The sequence below is a fragment of the Melanerpes formicivorus genome, unplaced genomic scaffold (genome assembly GCF_026170545.1).
Source record: "Melanerpes formicivorus ecotype bairdi unplaced genomic scaffold, bMelFor1.0.p_v2 SCAF_264, whole genome shotgun sequence".
Lineage (NCBI taxonomy): Eukaryota > Metazoa > Chordata > Aves > Piciformes > Picidae > Melanerpes > Melanerpes formicivorus.
This window is the reverse complement of record NW_027142616.1, coordinates 106,617-123,826: the sequence shown is the minus strand read 5'-3', so window position 1 is coordinate 123,826 and position 17,210 is coordinate 106,617. Positions and strand designations below refer to the sequence as shown.

At 53.4% G+C, this 17,210-nt stretch overlaps 1 protein-coding gene across 1 annotated transcript; it reads right to left on the bottom strand.

Moving 5' to 3' along the window:
- Window positions 1–3,714: 3,714 nt before the first annotated feature.
- Window positions 3,715–4,588, bottom strand: LOC137458645 (platelet binding protein GspB-like; the record flags this gene model as incomplete). Its single annotated transcript, XM_068170003.1, has 1 exon — window positions 3,715–4,588. A coding segment is annotated over exon 1 (874 nt), but the record flags the coding sequence as incomplete, so codon positions are not given.
- Window positions 4,589–17,210: the final 12,622 nt, after the last annotated feature.

The window sequence follows — 17,210 nt, the reverse complement described above, 5'->3', positions numbered from 1 at the left end:
TATTATATTCTGTCTCTCAGGTCTTTTCCAGCCTGGTTGATTGTATGATTCTATTCCATGATTCACATTGCTGGCTCATGGTCATCCTTCCGCCCACCAGGACCCCCAGGTCCTTTTTCACCTTCACTGCCCTCCAACAGGTCCATCCCCAACCTCTGCTGGTGCATGGAGTTGTTCCTGCCCAGGTGCAGGACAGTCAAAGCTGGCTATGGGAGAAGCACAACCTGAGGCCAGCACTTGGGCAGTGAAAGGACCTGAGTGCCACATGTGAGTAGATTTCTATCAGCTCTGTCACCTCCAGCTTGCTCTGACACCTGTGGTGCTGTTCAGTGACTGATGCAGCTTCAGTGTCATTTTCTGTGTTCTTTCTTTCCCCCCACCCCTTCCTCCAGCAAATTTATTACTCTGGAAATGACAAAGCTAGAGCCTAGCCAGGGAACAGTTGCATTTGTTTTGCAGGCAGGCTGCCTGGTTCTGAGGCTTGTAACAGAGCAAGGGCTGGGCACAGGAAATCAGCTACAACATTTCTCCTCTCTCCTCTTAGAGCCTTTCCAATCCACTTCAAGTGAGAAGTTTGATGCAATGAGGATTTGTCTTCTGCTGTGACATTAGGATTTGTAACTGCCAGTGTTTCCAGGGTGTTTATTCCACCACCCTGGGAGGAGAGGCTGAGGGAGCTGGGGTTGCTTAGCCTGCAGAAGAGGAGGCTCAGGGGAGACCTTCTTGCTCTCTCCAACTCCCTGCAGGGAGGTTGGAGCCAGGTGGGGGTTGGTCTCTTCTGCCAGGCAAGCAGCAGCAGAACAAGAGGACACAGTCTCAAGCTGTGCCAGGGGAGGTTTAAGCTGGATGTGTGGAAGAAATTCTTCCCAGCAAGAGAGATTGGCCACTGGGATGTGCTGCCCAGGGAGGTGGTGGAGTCACCATCCCTGGAGGTGTTTAGGAAGAGCCTGGCTGAGGCACTTGGTGCCATGGTTGAGTTGATCAGATGGTGCTGGGTGACAGGTTGGACTTGATGATCTCTGAGGTCTTTTCCAACCTGGTTCATTCCATTCCATTCCATTCCATTCCATTCCATTCCATTCCATTCCATTCCATTCCATTCCATTCCATTCCATTCCATTCCATTCTTCCAGTACTTGTCCACCACCTCCCTGGGCAGCACATTCCAGGGGCCAACATCTCTCTGTGGGAAGAACTTTCTCCTCACCTCCAGCCTAAACCTCCCCTGGCACAGCTTGAGACTGTGTCTTCTTGTTCTGGTGCTGGGTGCCTGGGAGAAGAGACCAACCCCCACCTGGCTACAACCTCCCTGCAGGGAGTTGCAGAGAGCAAGAAGGTCTCCCCTGAGCCTCCTCTTCTCCAGGCTAAGCAACCCCAGCTCCCTCAGCCTCTCCTCCCAGGGCTGAGCTCAGATGTGCTGAGCAGGGTGGGGTGCTGCTGACAGAAGAGGCTGCTGAGCATTCTGCTTTAAGGCACAGAGGTGCAGCCCCTCCCAGGTCTGCAGATGGCAATGTGCTAAAGCACACAGGAGCTGGCTTGGGTAGGATTATTTTCTTTCCCTACACAATATTTTAATTATGCTGGAGCTATAATTACCTGCATTTAAATGGGATTTATAATGCATTTAAAAGTCTTTTCCTGCCTCCTCACATTTGCCTAGACTTCTCAGGTGCTGGGGGGAAATAAAAGGCAAAAGTCAAGAAAGCTGGGGGGGGGGGGGGGGGGTGTGTACACATCATGAAGCATGTGCAGCCCCTCCAGGTTGTGCTGCAGGGGCTGGATCCGTGTGCAGGGCTGCAGGGGCTGGATCCATGAGCAGGGCTGCAGAGGCTGGATATATGAACAGAGCTGCAGGGGCTGGATCTATGAGCAGGGCTGCAGGGGCTGGATCCATGAGCAGGGCTGCAGAGGCTGGATATATGAACAGAGCTGTAAGGGCTGGATCCATGAGCAGGGCTGCAGGGGGTGGATCCATGAGCAGGGCTGCAGGGAGTGGATCCATGAGCAGGGCTGCAGGGGGTGGATCCATGTGCAGGGCTGCAGGGAGTGGATCCATGAGCAGGGCTGCAGGGGGTGGATCCATGTGCAGGGCTGCAGGGAGTGGATCCATGTGCAAGGCTGCAGGGAGTGGATCCATGTGCAGGGCTGCAAGGTCTGGATCTATGAGCAGGGCTGCAGGAGCTGGATCCATGAGCAGGGCTGCAGGGAGTGGATCCATGAGCAGGGCTGCAGGGGGTGGATCCATGTGCAGGGCTGCAGGGAGTGGATCCATGAGCAGGGCTGCAGGGGGTGGATCCATGTGCAGGGCTGCAGGGAGTGGATCTATGAGCAGGGCTGCAGGGAGTGGATCCATGTGCAGGGCTGCAGGGGGTGGATCCATGTGCAGGGCTGCAGGGAGTGGATCCATGTGCAGGGCTGCAGGGAGTGGATCTATGAGCAGGGCTGCAGGGGGTGGATCCATGTGCAGGGCTGCAAGGTCTGGATCCATGTGCAGGGCTGCAGGGAGTGGATCCATGTGCAGGGCTGCAGGGAGTGGATCTATGAGCAGGGCTGCAGGGGGTGGATCCATGTGCAGGGCTGCAAGGTCTGGATCTATGAGCAGGGCTGCAAGGTCTGGATACATCAACATTCCTGTAGGGTCTGGATCCATGAGCAGGGCTGCAGGAGCTGGATCCATGTGCAAGGCTGCAGGGGCTGTATCCATGAGCAGGGCTGCAGGGGCTGGATCCATCATCCCTCTAGAGTCTGGATCTATGAGCAGGGCTGCAAGGTCTGGATCCATCAACATTCCTGCAGGGGCTGTATCCATGAGCAGGGCTGCAGGGGCTGGATCCATCATCCCTCTAGGGTCTGGATCTATGAGCAGGGCTGCAAGGTCTTGATCCATCAACATTCCTGCAGGGGCTGGATCCATCAGCATCCCTCTAGGGGCTGGATCCATGAGCAGGGCTGCAGGGGTTGGATCCCTGAGCACCACTGTAGGATCTGATCCATGAGCAGCACTGCAGGATTCAGAACCATAAGTAGGGCTGCAGGGGCTGGATACAGGAGCAGCACTGCAGGGTTCAGATCCATGAGCAGTGCTGCAGGGAATGGATCCCTGAGCAAGGCTGCAGGGGGTTGGATCTCTTGCATCTAAGCTCGAGAGCAACACACATCAAAAACCAGCCCGGAGGAGGCAGGTGAAAGGCTGCCACACAAAGCACTTTATTGCTCTGACATGGATTCCCATTCATCTCAGCCAGAAAAGCTCCTGAGCCTGAACCAGAGGGGAACAAGGGAGTTTTTCAAATGAAGAGCAGCTCAAAGACAGGAAAGCAGTGGCAGGATCCATGGCATGCCAAGCTAGAACAGCCTGCAGGCAGAACACTGCACCCAGCTTGCAGGAGGCTGCTGAGGAGCCAGCAGCAAATCCACAGCTCCCTCCTGCAAATAAATTGCTTCTGGATGTGCTGGTTCCACCATGCCAGCTGACACTGGCACTGCTAGATGTGCTGGTTTCACCATGCCAGCTGACACTGGCACTGCTAGATGTGCTGGTTCCACCATGCCAGCTGACACTGGCACTGCTAGATGTGCTGGTTCCACCATGCCAGCTGACACTGGCACTGCTGGATGTGCTGGTTGAACCATGCCAGCTGACACTGGCACTGCTAGGTGTGCTGGTTCCACCATGCCAGCTGACACTGGCACTGCTAGATGTGCTGGTTTCACCATGCCAGCTGACACTGGCACTGCTAGGTGTGCTGGTTCCACCATGCCAGCTCACACTGACACTGCTAGATGTGCTGGTTTCACCATGCCAGCTGACACTGGCACTGCTGGATGTGCTGGTTCCACCATGCCAGCTGACACTGGCACTGCTGGATGTGCTGGTTCCACCATGCCAGCTGACACTGGCACTGCTAGATGTGCTGGTTCCACCATGCCAGCTCACACTGGCACTGCTGGATGTGCTGGTTCCACCATGCCAGCTCACACTGGCACTGCTAGATGTGCTGGTTCCACCATGCCAGCTGACACTGACACTGCTAGATGTGCTGGTTGAACCATGCCAGCTCACACTGGCACTGCTGGATGTGCTGGTTCCACCATGCCAGCTCACACTGGCACTGCTAGATGTGCTGGTTCCACCATGCCAGCTGACACTGGCACTGCTAGATGTGCTGGTTGAACCATGCCAGCTGACACTGACACTTCCAGATGTGCTGGTTCCACCATGCCAGCTGACACTGGCACTGCTAGATGTGCTGGTTCCACCATGCCAGCTGACATTGGCACTGCTGGATGTGCTGGTTCCACCATGCCAGCTGACATTGGCACTGCTGGATGTGCTGGTTCCACCATGCCAGCTGACACTGGCACTGCTGGATGTGCTGGTTCCACCATGCCAGCTCACACTGGCACTGCTAGATGTGCTGGTTCCACCATGCCAGCTGACACTGGCACTGCTGGATGTGCTGGTTCCACCATGCCAGCTCACACTGGCACTGCTAGATGTGCTGGTTCCACCATGCCAGCTGACACTGGCACTGCTAGATGTGCTGGTTCCACCATGCCAGCTGACACTGGCACTTTCTTGTGCCATGCAGCCTGAAAAAGCAACTCAAAGAAGCTCCTAATTCTGCCCAGATCCTGCTTGGGTGTTGATTATACCTCCCAGGCCTGCAGAGCAGGGTGTAATTAGTATTTTCCTCCTGGTTGACAGGGGAATACAATATTAGAGAGGCTGAATGCAGGCTTGGTGCTCAGGAAGGAAAAGCAGTGCAGGTCTGCAGTGCTGAGAGTGTGAGGCTGTGGCCAGGGCTGCAGGATGGAAGGGGTTGGAAGGGGCCTCTGGAGACCTTTGAGCCCAACCCCCTGCCAAAGCAGCATCACCCAGGGCAGACCACACAGGAAGGTGTTCAGATGGAGCCTGAGGGTTTCTAGGGAGGAGGAATCCACAAAGCTCTCTGGGCAGCCTGCTCCAGGGCTCCAGCACCCTCACACCAAAGAAGTTTTTCCTCATCTCGTGGTGGAACCTCCTGGTCTCCAGTTTGTGACCACAGCCCCTTGTTCTGTCACAGGACACCACTGAAAAGAACCTGGCCCCTTCTTCTTGCCACCCAGCCTTCAGATGCTTATAAACATTAGCAAGATCCCTCTCTTGGTCTTCTTTTTCCCAGGCTAAACAGCCCCAGGGCTCTCAGCCTTTCCTCATCAGACAGAGGTTCCAGTCCCTGCATCATCCTTCTAGCCTTCCCTGGACTCTCTCCAGCAGTTCCTTGTCCCTCTTGAACTGAGGAGCCCAGAACTGGACCCAATGCTCCAGATGAGGCCTCACTGGGGCAGAGTAGAGGAGGAGGAGAACCTCCCTTGACCTGCTGGCCACACTCTGAATGCAGCCCAGGAGACTGTTTCCCTTCTTGGCCTCAAGAGCACTTTGCTGTCCCATGGATAACTTCTCATCCACCAGGACTCCAAGGTCCTTCTCCACTCAACAAGTCCAAGTGGATGGGTGCTGCACTTTGGCCACAACAACCCCAGGCAGTGCTACAGGATGGGGGCAGAGTGGCTGAGAGCAGCCAGGCAGAAAGGGACCTGGGGGTAATGATTGACAGCTGGAGGAACATGAGCCAGCAGTGTGCCCAGGGGGCCAAGAAGGCCAAGGGCATCCTGGCCTGCAGCAGGAAGAGTGTGGCCAGCAGGAGCAGGGAAGTCCTTGTGCCCTGTGCTCAGCACTGCTGAGGCCACACCTTGAGTCCTGTGTCCAGTTCTGGGCTCCTCAGGTTAGGAAAGAGGTTGAGACACTTGCAGGTGTCCAGAGAAGAGCAACAAGGCTGGGGAGGGGTCTGGAGCACAGCCCTGTGAGGAGAGGCTGAGGGAGCTGGGGTTGCTTAGCCTGGAGAAGAGGAGGCTCAGGGGAGACCTTCTTGCAGGGAGGCTCAGGGGAGACCAACTCCCTGCAGGGAGGCTGTAGCCAGGTGGAGCTTGGTCTCTTCTCCCAGGCAAGCAGCACCAAAACAAGAGGACATAGTTTCAGGCTGGGCCAGGTGAGGTGCAGGAAGGTGAGGATAAAGTTCTTCCTAGAGAGAGTTGTTAGCCACTGGAATGTGCTGCCCAGGGGGGTGGTGGAGTCCCCATCCCTGGAGGTGTTCAAGAGGGGCTTGGATGAGGCCCTTGGTGCCATGGTTTAGTTGTCACGAGGTCTGTGCTGCCAGGTTGGACTTGATGATCTCTGAGGTCTTTTCCAACCTTATTGATTCTATGATTCTATGGATCTTCTTTCCAGCAGGTCAACCCTTACCCTGTACTGGTTCATGGTGTTGCTCCTCCCCAGGTGCAGGACTCCAGGCTGAGGTTCCAGATGGTGGACCTCATTTCAGCTTGCTGCTTCCAGGAGGCAAGAGCTGAGCCAGCACAACTGCCTGCAAGGCCATATGTGGTGAGACCTGAGCCCCAGAAATTGCTTGCTGGGAAGAAGGAGAAATGAAACCTGCTCTGAGAAGTTGAAATGGGCCCTGGAGAACCTCCTTCACTGCTCATCAGAAAGACTGTGGAGAGGAAGGGGAATAACACAAGCAGCGAGCTTGGTTTTCATTAAAAGTTATTTAGCTCCTTGCCAGAACTTTTTGATGTCTTGTTAAAAGGAGTCTGTGGCCTGGAGGAGTTTTATTTGTCTGGAGAAAAATAAGACAATGAGTGAAGCCAGGCTCCTGCCATGAGCAGCTCTGCCTCATTAAAACTCTGGGCTTCCTCTTGGGGAACAGCTTCGGCTTTGAGTGATGGAGATCTGAAGTGCTTCTGAGAATCAGCTCTCCATCTGCTGAGCACAGGAGGCTCCACCTCAACGTGAGGAGGAACTTCTGCACTGTGAGGGTCACAGGGCCCTGGGGAAGGCTGCCCAGGGAGGTTGTGGAGTCTCCACCTCTGGAGATCTTCAAGACCCATCTGGAGGCGTTCAAGGGGAGATTGGATGTGGCACTTGGTGCCATGGTCTAGTCATGGGGTCTGTGTTGATAGGTTGGACTCGATGATCCCCGAGGTCCTTTCCAACCTAAGTGATACTGTGATAGTGTGACGAGTTCCTGAGTGACCAGGCAGTGCTACAGGCAGGGGACAGAGCGGTTGGAGAGCAGCCAGGCAGAAAGGGACCTGGGGGTACTGGTTGATAGTAGGCTGAACATGAGCCAGCAGTGTGCCCAGAAAACCAATGGCATCCTGGCTTGCATCAGGAAGAGTGTGGCCAGCAGGAGCAGGGAGGTCATTCTGCCCTGTGCTCAGCACTGCTGAGGCCACACCTTGAGTCCTGTGTCCAGTTCTGGGCTCCTCAGTTTAAGAAGGACATTGAGACACTTGAAGCTGTCCAGAAAGGGGCAAGAAAGCTGGGGAGGGGTCTGGAGCACAGCCCTGAAAGGAGAGGCTGAGGGAGCTGGGGTTGCTTAGCCTGGAGAAGAGGAGGCTCAGGGGAGACCTTCTTGCTCTCTCTGATGTTTCTGACAAGGTTTTCTGGCTTCCCAGTGAAATAATCCTCACTGCAAAAACCAGGTCAGAAGTGGCCAGCCCTGGCACAGCCTTACCCAGAACACTTTCAAGCCCCATCTGGATGTGTTCCTGTGGGACCTGTGCTGGACTCTATGGTCCTGCTCTGGCAAGGGGGTTGGACTGGATGATCTCTCAGGGGGGGTCTGTGGTGACAGGTTGGACTGGATGATCTTTGAGGTCTTTTCCAACCTTGGTGATTCTGTGATCTTGGAATCATAGAATCAATAAGGTTGGAAAAGACCTCAGAGCTCATCAAGTCCAAGCTGTCACCCAACACCTCCTGATTAACTAAACCATGGCTCCAAGTGCCACATCCAATCCCCTCTTGAGCATGATCTTCAGAGGCCCCTTGCAACCTGTGAGCCTCTAAACCACCTCTGGGCAACTGTTTTGCTCACCAGCCCATCCAGAGCCTGCATCCAGAGCATCAGCTGCCTTGGGAGCACTAAATGCTGTTTGTGACAAGGTTTTCTGGCTTGCCAATGAAATAATCCTCACTATGAAATCCAGGTCAGAAGTGGCCAGCCCTGGCACAGCCTTACCTAGAACACTTTCAAGCCCCATCTGGATGTGTTCCTGTGGGACCTGTGCTGGACTCTATGGTCCTGCTCTGGCAGAGGGGGTTGGACTTGATGATCTCTCAGCGGGGGTCTGTGGTGACAGGTTGGACTGGATGATCTTTGAGGTCTCTTCCAACCTCATTGATTCTATGATTCTAAGATCACAGAATCACAGAATCACCGAGGTTGGAATAGACCTCAGAGATCATCAATTCCAACCTGTCACCCAACACCTCCTGACAACTAAACCATGGCTCCAAGTGCCACATCCAATCCCCTCTTGAGCATGATCTTCAGAGGTCCCTTCCAACCTGTGAGCCTCTAAACCAACTCTGGGCAACTGTTTTGGCCACCAGCCCATCCAGAACCTGCATCCAGAGCATCATCTGCCTTGGGAGCACTAAATGCTGTTTGTGACAAGGTTTTCTGGCTTCCCAATGAAATAATCCTCACTATGAAATCCAGGTCAGAAGTGGCCAGCCCAGGCACAGCCTTACCCAGAACACTTTCATCAGTGATTCATTCTGACTTTATCAGACCCAAGCTTGGCACAAGGGTGTGGATAACCCTAAAGTGCAAAGAGAGCTTTTGCTTATCTCTGGCTCTGACAGAATCAAAGGCTTTTTTTTCCTCTCTTTTCCCTCCCCCCCCCAGCCAAGCAAAAAAAAGACACAAAACTGAACTCAAACCCACCAAATCCACAGATCTTTGCATTATTCAATATTTTCCATCCTCAGACTGCAATCACTTATCTCTGCTCTTTTAACAAGCATTAAAGAGCCCTCATCCAGTCAAGTGAAAAAGCTGCAACACTAAGCCATGCATGAAGATCATTTAGTGACCTAAAAGATCCAGCGAGGCTCCCAGGTTTAGAAGTCACTCAGTGATGCTTTTGAGTTTGTGGGGTTGGTTTTTCTCCACCCCCACCCCTTGCTTGCCACCTTCAAAGGGAAAAGAAATTAAGACAAATTATTGTTGGTAAAGAAAATGCAGCAGTAAACTAGGTCATCATTGCAAATGTCAGAGGGGAAGCATCACAGAGATATTTCCCCCATTAGGCTGCCAGAAGGAGTTGCTCAGGGTATCTTTAGCCTTAAGTGGAGGGGAGGGGACGTCTCAGCTGGGCCACTGGGAAGCCACTTGTACCTTTTCAGCCCTTTATCCTCCCTGTGTAATTGGGTGGGGTGGGCCTCTGGTGGCTTCTTTGTTCATTATCCAGGAAGGGGAAGTCATAAAGGCTGGGATCGGAGTGGCTGGAGAGCAGCCAGGCAGAAAGGGAACTGGGGGCAGTGGGAGACAGCAGCTGAACAGGAGCCTGCAGTGTGCCCAGGGGACCAAGAAGGCCAAGGGCATCCTGGCCTGCAGCAGGAAGAGTGTGGCCAGCAGGAGCAGGGAAGTCCTTGTGCCCTGTGCTCAGCACTGCTGAGGCCACACCTTGAGTCCTGTGTCCAGTTCTGGGCTCCTCAGTTTAAGAAGGACATTGAGAGACTCAAAGGTGTCCAGACAAGGGCAATGAGTCTGGGGAGGGGTCTGGAGCACAGCCCTGTGAGGAGAGGCTGAGGGAGCTGGGGTTGCTTAGCCTGGACAAGAGGAGGCTCAGGGGAGACCTTCTTGCTCTCTGCAACTCCCTGCAGGGAGGTTGTAGCCAGGTGGGGCTTGGTCTCTTCTCCCAGGGAACAACCTCTAGAAGCATCTCACAGCCCAGTAGCTACAAAGCCAGCCCAGAATGACTGCTTCAGATGTACACATTTGCATCTAGATGAGATGAATCTTGTGCTCAGGAAAAGAAAGTCCGAGAGCCAGGGCAAGGCAGGATCAAAGCAGGAAGGCAGCAGCTCAGCTTCATGATCCGCTTCTAAGAGGCAGTGCAGCAGGGGCTGACACTGGCAACGGGGCCATGCTGTGGTATTTTGAGGAGTGCAAGCTGACCTTGCTTCTTAGAAGTGTTTTGGGGGTTGGGGGTTGGGCCAAAAGTGATGTTCTCACTCAGCAGACAGTGTCCATATTGAAGAGACAGAACCTCAGCACCTATCAGCTCCTCCAGGCTTGAGCCAAGGGAGGAGAGCTGCAGGAGAGCTCTACCAAGATGAAGCAGAGCATGAGCTCAGGAGTGGTTAAAGGGGGCTGGGGTGAAGCTGACAGACAAAGCACCACAATAACGAAGATTCCAGTTTGCAAACTGGTGTGAAGCTGATTTTTTTTCTTCTTCTTCTTACTATTAGGAGCTGTGTTATCTTTATAAACACTAAAGTCTCCATTCCTGCCCTTCTCTCTCCTGCCCAGAGAGTCATAGACTTGTTAGGGTTGGAAGGGACTTCAAGGATCATTCAGCTCCAACCCCTGGAACCTCACAACCTGGGGATGTGTAGCCTGGAGAAGAGGAGGCTCAGGGGAGACCTTCTTGCTCTCTCCAGCTCCCTGCAGGGAGGTTGGAGCCAGGTGGGGGTTGGTCTCTTCTCCCAGGCAAGCAGCAGCAGAACAAGAGGACACAGTCTCAAGCTGTGCCAGGGGAGGTTTAGGCTGAAGGTGAGGAGAAAGTTCTTCCTAGAGAGAGTTGTTAGCTACTGGAATGTGCTGCCCAGGGAGGTGGTGGAGTCCCCATCCCTGGAGGTGTTTAGGAAGAGCCTGGCTGAGGCACTTGGTGCCATGGTTGAGTTGATCAGATGGTGTTGGGTGATAGGTTGGGCTTGATGATCTTTGAGGTCTTTTCCACCCTGGTTAATTCTATTCTATTCTATTCTATTCTATTCTATTCTATTCTATTCTATTCTATTCTATTCTATTCTATCCTATCCTATCCTATCCTATCCTATCCTATCCTATCCTATTCTATTCTATCCTATCCAGCTGGCTCCTTTCAGCTGAAAGGTACCAGAGGATGGAGCTTGACCACACCAGACATGGATAGACAGAGTCAAAGTGAAACTGTTTTGGACACTGTAGGAACAGCAAAGCAGATCTGCCCTTGCTGGATGTGTAGGCTGAGGACTGTGAGCTCTCTGGACAGAGCTGCCTCAGAAGCAGCCAGCCTGCAGGACAGATCTTTAGCACCCATGACATTTATTACCAAGCACCACTGCAAGTGGTGATGACACTAATTGAAACCCAGACCCAGCTGCAGTGGGGGAAGCTGTCACCTGTCCCACCCAAGGGCACCCTGTGTCAGGCTCAGTGTGTCAGCTGGTGGAGTTTTAAAGGCAGTGATCCACCACAGAGCCTTCTTGGCAGCCACTGCAAGAGGGGTGGCAAACCTGCAGGAGGACTTTCTGCAAAGCTTGAGAACATCCTTTGGGTTCACTGTGCCCCAGCAGCCTTCCTGCCCTCAGCTCTGCTTCCATCACTGTAAGTCCCCTTGAGAGAGATGGGTTTTGCCTTTGCAGAGTCACAGATTGCATCAGGTTGGGAGGGACCCTCCAAGGTCATCTTGTCCAACCCCCCTGCAGTCAGCAGGGACAGCTCCAACTAAAGCAGGCTGCCCAGGGCCACAGCAAGTCTGGTCTTGAGTGTCTCCAGGAATGGAGGCTCCACCACCTCCCTGTCCAGCCTGTTCCAGTGTCTCACCACCCTTCCTGTGCAGAACTTCCTCCTGATGTCCAAACTAAGTCTCCCTGCTCCAGTTTCAAACCATTGTCCCTCCTCCTATCACCCCAATCCCTTCTCAACAGTCCCTCCCCAGCCTTCCTGCAGGTGCCCTTCACATACTATTAGGAAGAGTGTGGCCAGCAGGAGCAGGGAAGTCCTTGTGCCCTGTGCTCTGCATTGGGCCACACCTTGAGTCCTGTGTCCAGTTATGGGCTCCTCAGTTTAAGAAGGACATTGAGACTCTTGAAGCTGTCCAGAGAAGGGCAACAAGGCTGGGGAGGGGTCTGGAGCACAGCCCTGGGAGGAGAGGCTGAGGGAGCTGGGGTTGCTTAGCCTGGAGAGGAGGAGGCTCAGGGGAGACCTTCTTGCTCTCTCCAACAACCTGAAAGGTGGTTGTAGCCAGGAAGGGGTTGGTCTCTTCTCCGAGGCAACCAGCACCAGAACAAGAGGACACAGTCTCAAGCTGTGCCAGAGGAAGTTTAGGCTGGAGGTGAGGAGAAAGTTCTTCCCAGAGAGAGTCGTTCCCCATTGGAATGTGCTGCCCAGGGAGGTGGTGGAGTCCCCATCCCTGGAGGTGTTCAAGAGGGGATTGGATGTGGCACTTGGTGCCATGGTCTAGTCATGAGGTCTGTGGTGCCAGGTTGGACTCGATGATCTTTGAGATCTCTTCCAGCCTTAGTGATACTGTGAGACTGTGAGACTGAAATGCTGCTCTAAGGTCTCCCTGGAGCCTTCTCTTCTCCAGGCTGAACAGCTCCAATTCTTTCATAGCAGAGGTTCTCCAGCCCTCTGATCTCCTTGGTGGCCCTTCTCTGGATGCTCTCCATGCCTCCCTTTGGAGGCCCCATAGCTGGCCACAGCACTCCAGGTGAGATGTGAGCAGAGCAGAGTGGCAGAATCCCTTCTCTCTCTCTCTCTCTCTCTCTCTTTTAATCTGCAGATGATTCAGGAATCATTTCTGGGTGGCAAAGCCCTCCAATTACAACTTTTATCCATGGAAATAGAGACTTAACCTTCAGCTGTCTGCACTGTCTTGACAAAGCCCCAGCCACAAAAAGCTCTCTGGTGCAGCCTGGGGGCTGATGGATTGGGAGCCATAAATCTTGCTGTTGGCTGAGCCACGGTTCTCCACGCTCGTTGCAACAAGCACTCAGCAGCCATAAATCTTTGTCTTCTTTTCTCCCAGAGCCTGCTTGGAATGCCTCAGTGGGAGCTGGGCCCTTCTGTAGCTGGTTGGGTGCTTAGCTTTAAAAAGACACCCCAAAAGCCCAAGAGGTTAGAGGCAGCAGGGAGGTGGTGGAGTCCCCATCCCTGGAGGTGTTCAAGAGGGGATTGGATGTGGCACTTGGAGCCATGGTTTAGTTGTCAGGAGGTGCTGGGTGCCAGGTTGGACTTGATGATCTCTGAGGGCTTTTCCAACCTTATTGATTCTATGATTCTATGGAGCTTCAGGGAGAAAATGAGTCTCCTGGTGGAGCTTTCAAAGGAATCCCACCAGGCCAAGGGCATCCTGGCCTGCAGCAGGAAGAGTGTGGCCAGCAGGAGCAGGGAAGTCCTTGTGCCCTGTGCTCAGCACTGCTCAGGCCACACCTTGAGTCCTGTGTCCAGTTCTGGGCTCCTCAGTTTAAGAAGGACATTGAGAGACTTGAAGGTGTCCAGAGAAGGGCAAGAAAGCTGGGGAGGGGTCTGGAGCACAGCCCTGGGAGGAGAGGCTGAGGGAGCTGGGGTTGCTTAGCCTGCAGAAGAGGAGGCTCAGGGGAGACCTTCTTGCTCTCTGCAACTCCCTGCAGGGAGGTTGGAGCCAGCTGGGGGTTGGTCTCTTCTGCCAGGCAAGCAGCAGCAGAACAAGAGGACACAGCCTCAAGCTGTGCCAGGGGAGGTTTAGGTTGGGCGGGAGGAGAAATTTCTTCCCAGAAAGAGGAATTGGTCACTGGGATGTGCTGCCCAGGGAGGTGGTGGAGTCCCCATCCCTGGAGGTGTCCAAAAACAGCTTGGATGAGGCACCTGGAGCCATGGTCTAGTTTTCAGGAGGTGTTGGGTGATAGATTCTAGGTTGGACTTGCTGATCTCTGAGATCTTTTCCAACCTGGTCAATCCTATGATTTTATGGTGGGCAGGGTGAGACAGGCTGGGAGAGTTGGGGCTGTTCAGCCTGGAGAAAAGAAAGCTCCAGGGAGACCTCAGAGCAGCCTTCCAGTACCTGAAGGGGCTATAGGAGAGCTGGGGAGGAACTTCTGGCAAGGGCTGGGAGTGCCAGGATGAGGAACAATGGCTTTGAGCTGGGAGAGGGGAGACTGAGGCTGGAGATGAGGAAGAGTTAGGTGAGACACTGAAGCAGGTTTGCCAGGGAGGCTGTGGGTTCCCCCTCCCTGGAACTGTTCAAAGGCAGGTTGGACAAGACCTTGAGCAACCTGGGCTAGTGGGAGGTGTCCTTGCCCATGGCAGGGGGTTGGAACTGGATGATCTTTGAGGTCCCTTCCAACCCATTCTGTGAGTCCATGATACTTAGATACAGAGATGTAAAGGTGAGATTGTCATCAGATCAGGGCAGAGATACACTCCTGAGGTGATTTTACAACTTCAAAGCATTCCATGAGCAAACCCTTGAGAGCAGCACCTCCTTATCTTTGGCACACAGTGCCTCACTGATAACCTGCTGCTCTGTGCAGCAGACATGGCCAAGATACTGCTTCCAGGAGCAGGATTGCAAAACAGTTAATTCAGTTTGTGAGCTGAGCAATGCATTGATCACCTTTGAATTCTGGCTCATTGCACCGAGGAAAAAGACTTTTCTAAGCCTTTCCTGAGCCTGGATGATGTCTCCTGCCAACTCCATGTGCCTGAAGAGATATAACACACCCCAGGGTGTTCCCAAGGCCAGAGCTCTGAGAAGGTGGTGTGAGGAAAGGCTCCAAGGCCGGAGGTGGCACAGATTCTGAGCTGCACAGAAACACAGATTCGTGGAAGGGGTTGGGTTGGAAGGGACCTTAAAGCTCATCCACTGCCAACCCCCCTGCCATGGGCAGGGACACCTCCCACCAGCCCAGGCTGCTCAAGGCCTCATCCAACCTGGCCTTGAATACCTCCAGGGAGACCTTAGAGCAGCCTTCCAGTACCTGAAAGGGGCTACAGGAGAGCTGGGGAGGGACTTTTGGCAAGGACACAACCTTGCTGGGCAGCCTGGGCAGCAGTGTCTCCCCACCCTCACTTCCTGGACCTGTTTGCTTCTTTGTCAAGTGGTTCTGGGAAGTCAGCTCTGGTGGAGCCTTCGAGCCTTGGTGATTCTGTGATTGTTTTGGCTGGTAAAGACCTTTAACAGCCCCAAGTCCAACCATTCTCTAACTCTGCCAAGGCTGGGGCCAAACCATGGCCCTCAGCACCACATCTCTGCCTCTTTTCAATGCCCCCAGGGGTGGGCATTCAACCACCTCCCTGGGCAGCCTCTTCCAGTCTTTGAGAACCTTTTCAGTGAAGAATTCTGATGTCAAACCTGAACCTCCCCTGGTTGACCTTGAGGCCATTTCCTCCCCTCCTCTCATCCTTTGCTAGAGAGAAGGAAGAGGAGGCTCAGGGGAGACCTTCTTGCTGTCTACAACTACCTGAAGGGAGGTTGTAGCCAGGTGGGGGTTGGTCTCTTCTCCCAGGCACCCAGCAGCAGAACAAGAGGACACAGTCTCAAGCTGTGCCAGGGGAGGTTTAGGCTGGAGGTGAGGAGAAAGTTCTTCACAGAGAGAGTTGTTAGCCATTGGGATGTGCTGCCCAGGGAGGTGGTGGAGTCCCCATCCCTGGAGGTGTTTAGGAGGAGACTTGATAGTGTGCTTGGTGCCATGGTTTAGCTGATTGGATGGTGTTGGGTGATAGGTTGGATGTGATGATCTTGAAGGTCTCTTCCAACCTGGTTAATTCAATTCTATTCTATTCTATTCTATTCTATTCTATTCCATTCCATTCCATTCCATTCCATTCCATTCCATTCCATTCCATTCCATCTGGTATGGTGTTCCTCAACCTCCTCAGGAAGAGGCTCACTGGAGACACCAACAGCTAAGTTGTGCCCAGCAGGCAGTGGCTGGTTCATGGCTACAGGTCAGGAGAAGGACAGCAGCCAGGGGCCCAGCTTGCCTCTGCCACAGTGGACACCACTATAGAATAGAATAGAATAGAATAGAATAGAATAGAATAGAATAGAATAGAATAGAATAGAATAGAATAGAATAGAATAGAATAGAATAGAATAGAATAGAATAGAATAGAATAGAATAGAATAGACCAGACCAGGTTTGGAAGAGACCTTCAAGATTAGGAAGGAAAGCACCCACCCAGCAAATGCCTGGTTTGATTTAACTGGAATCATTAATGCCTCCAAACTCAAAGTCCTCCCAAACAGAGACAGACAGACAGACACACACACACACACACCCCCAAAAACCCCCAGCCACTCCAAATATTTTCCTCCTCCTCAGCAGGAAAAGGCACCAGGGATAGTTTACTGGCTTGAGTCATTAGCTGCATGCTGGTGCCAAGGGGAGCAAGCCAAATCCTGCAGCTTGGCAAGGGGATGGGGATCCCATTCGAGCTTCTGTTCCGCTTGCAGGACCAGAGCGAGAGAGCTGCTCACTGCAGCATGGCAAAAAGGGTTTCTTTCTCCCCACTGAAATGCTCTTGCTGACCCAAAGATCCTCTTCAGCTTCTGCATTCCTGGGTTCTTAGAGAGGGTGGGTTGGAATTCCCACCCACCTGCCTCCCCCCCTCCAACATTAACTTTGCCAGGGCAGCTCAGCTGGATGCAAATGAAAGCTGTGTTTGTAAGCAGAACTGCAATCTACAGTGGAATGCAGTGGACAGGTTGGGCTTGATGGTCTCTGAGGGCTCTTCCAGCCTTGGTGATTCTGTGAAGATGCACAAAATACACACTATTTCCAGGTATTTACAGCCAATAAACAGCACAAGAACCTCCCTGGCCAAGGACAAGGGGAAGCTACTAGCTTCTCCCTCCCTGCCTCCCCCTTAGCCCCTCTACAAAAGGCACAAGAGACAGAAGCAGAGAAGTTAATACCAAACAATGCAGCCAAGGTCAAGCAGAAGCAAGTTAGGGTCTCCAAGCACAAGGAAAATGGAACAGGGCAGGGAGGAGAGGAGAGGAGACTCGAGGAGAGGAGACTCGAGGAGAGGAGAGGAGACTCGAGGAGAGGAGACTCGAGGAGAGGAGACTCGAGGAGAGGAGACTCGAGGAGAGGAGACTCGAGGAGAGGAGAGGAGAGGAGAGGAGAGGAGAGGAGAGGAGAGGAGAGGAGAGGAGAGGAGAGGAGAGGAGAGGAGAGGAGAGGAGAGGAGAGGAGAGGAGAGGAGAGGAGAGGAGAGGAGAGGAGAGGAGAGGAGAGGAGAGGAGAGGAGAGGAGAGGAGAGGAGAGGAGAGGAGAGGAGAGGAGAGGAGAGGAGAGGAGAGGAAAGGAGAGGAGAGGAGAGGAGAGGAGAGGAGAGGAGAGGAGAGAAGAGAGACCAGGTTGGAAGAGACCTTCCAGATCATTGTGTCCAGCCCATCAT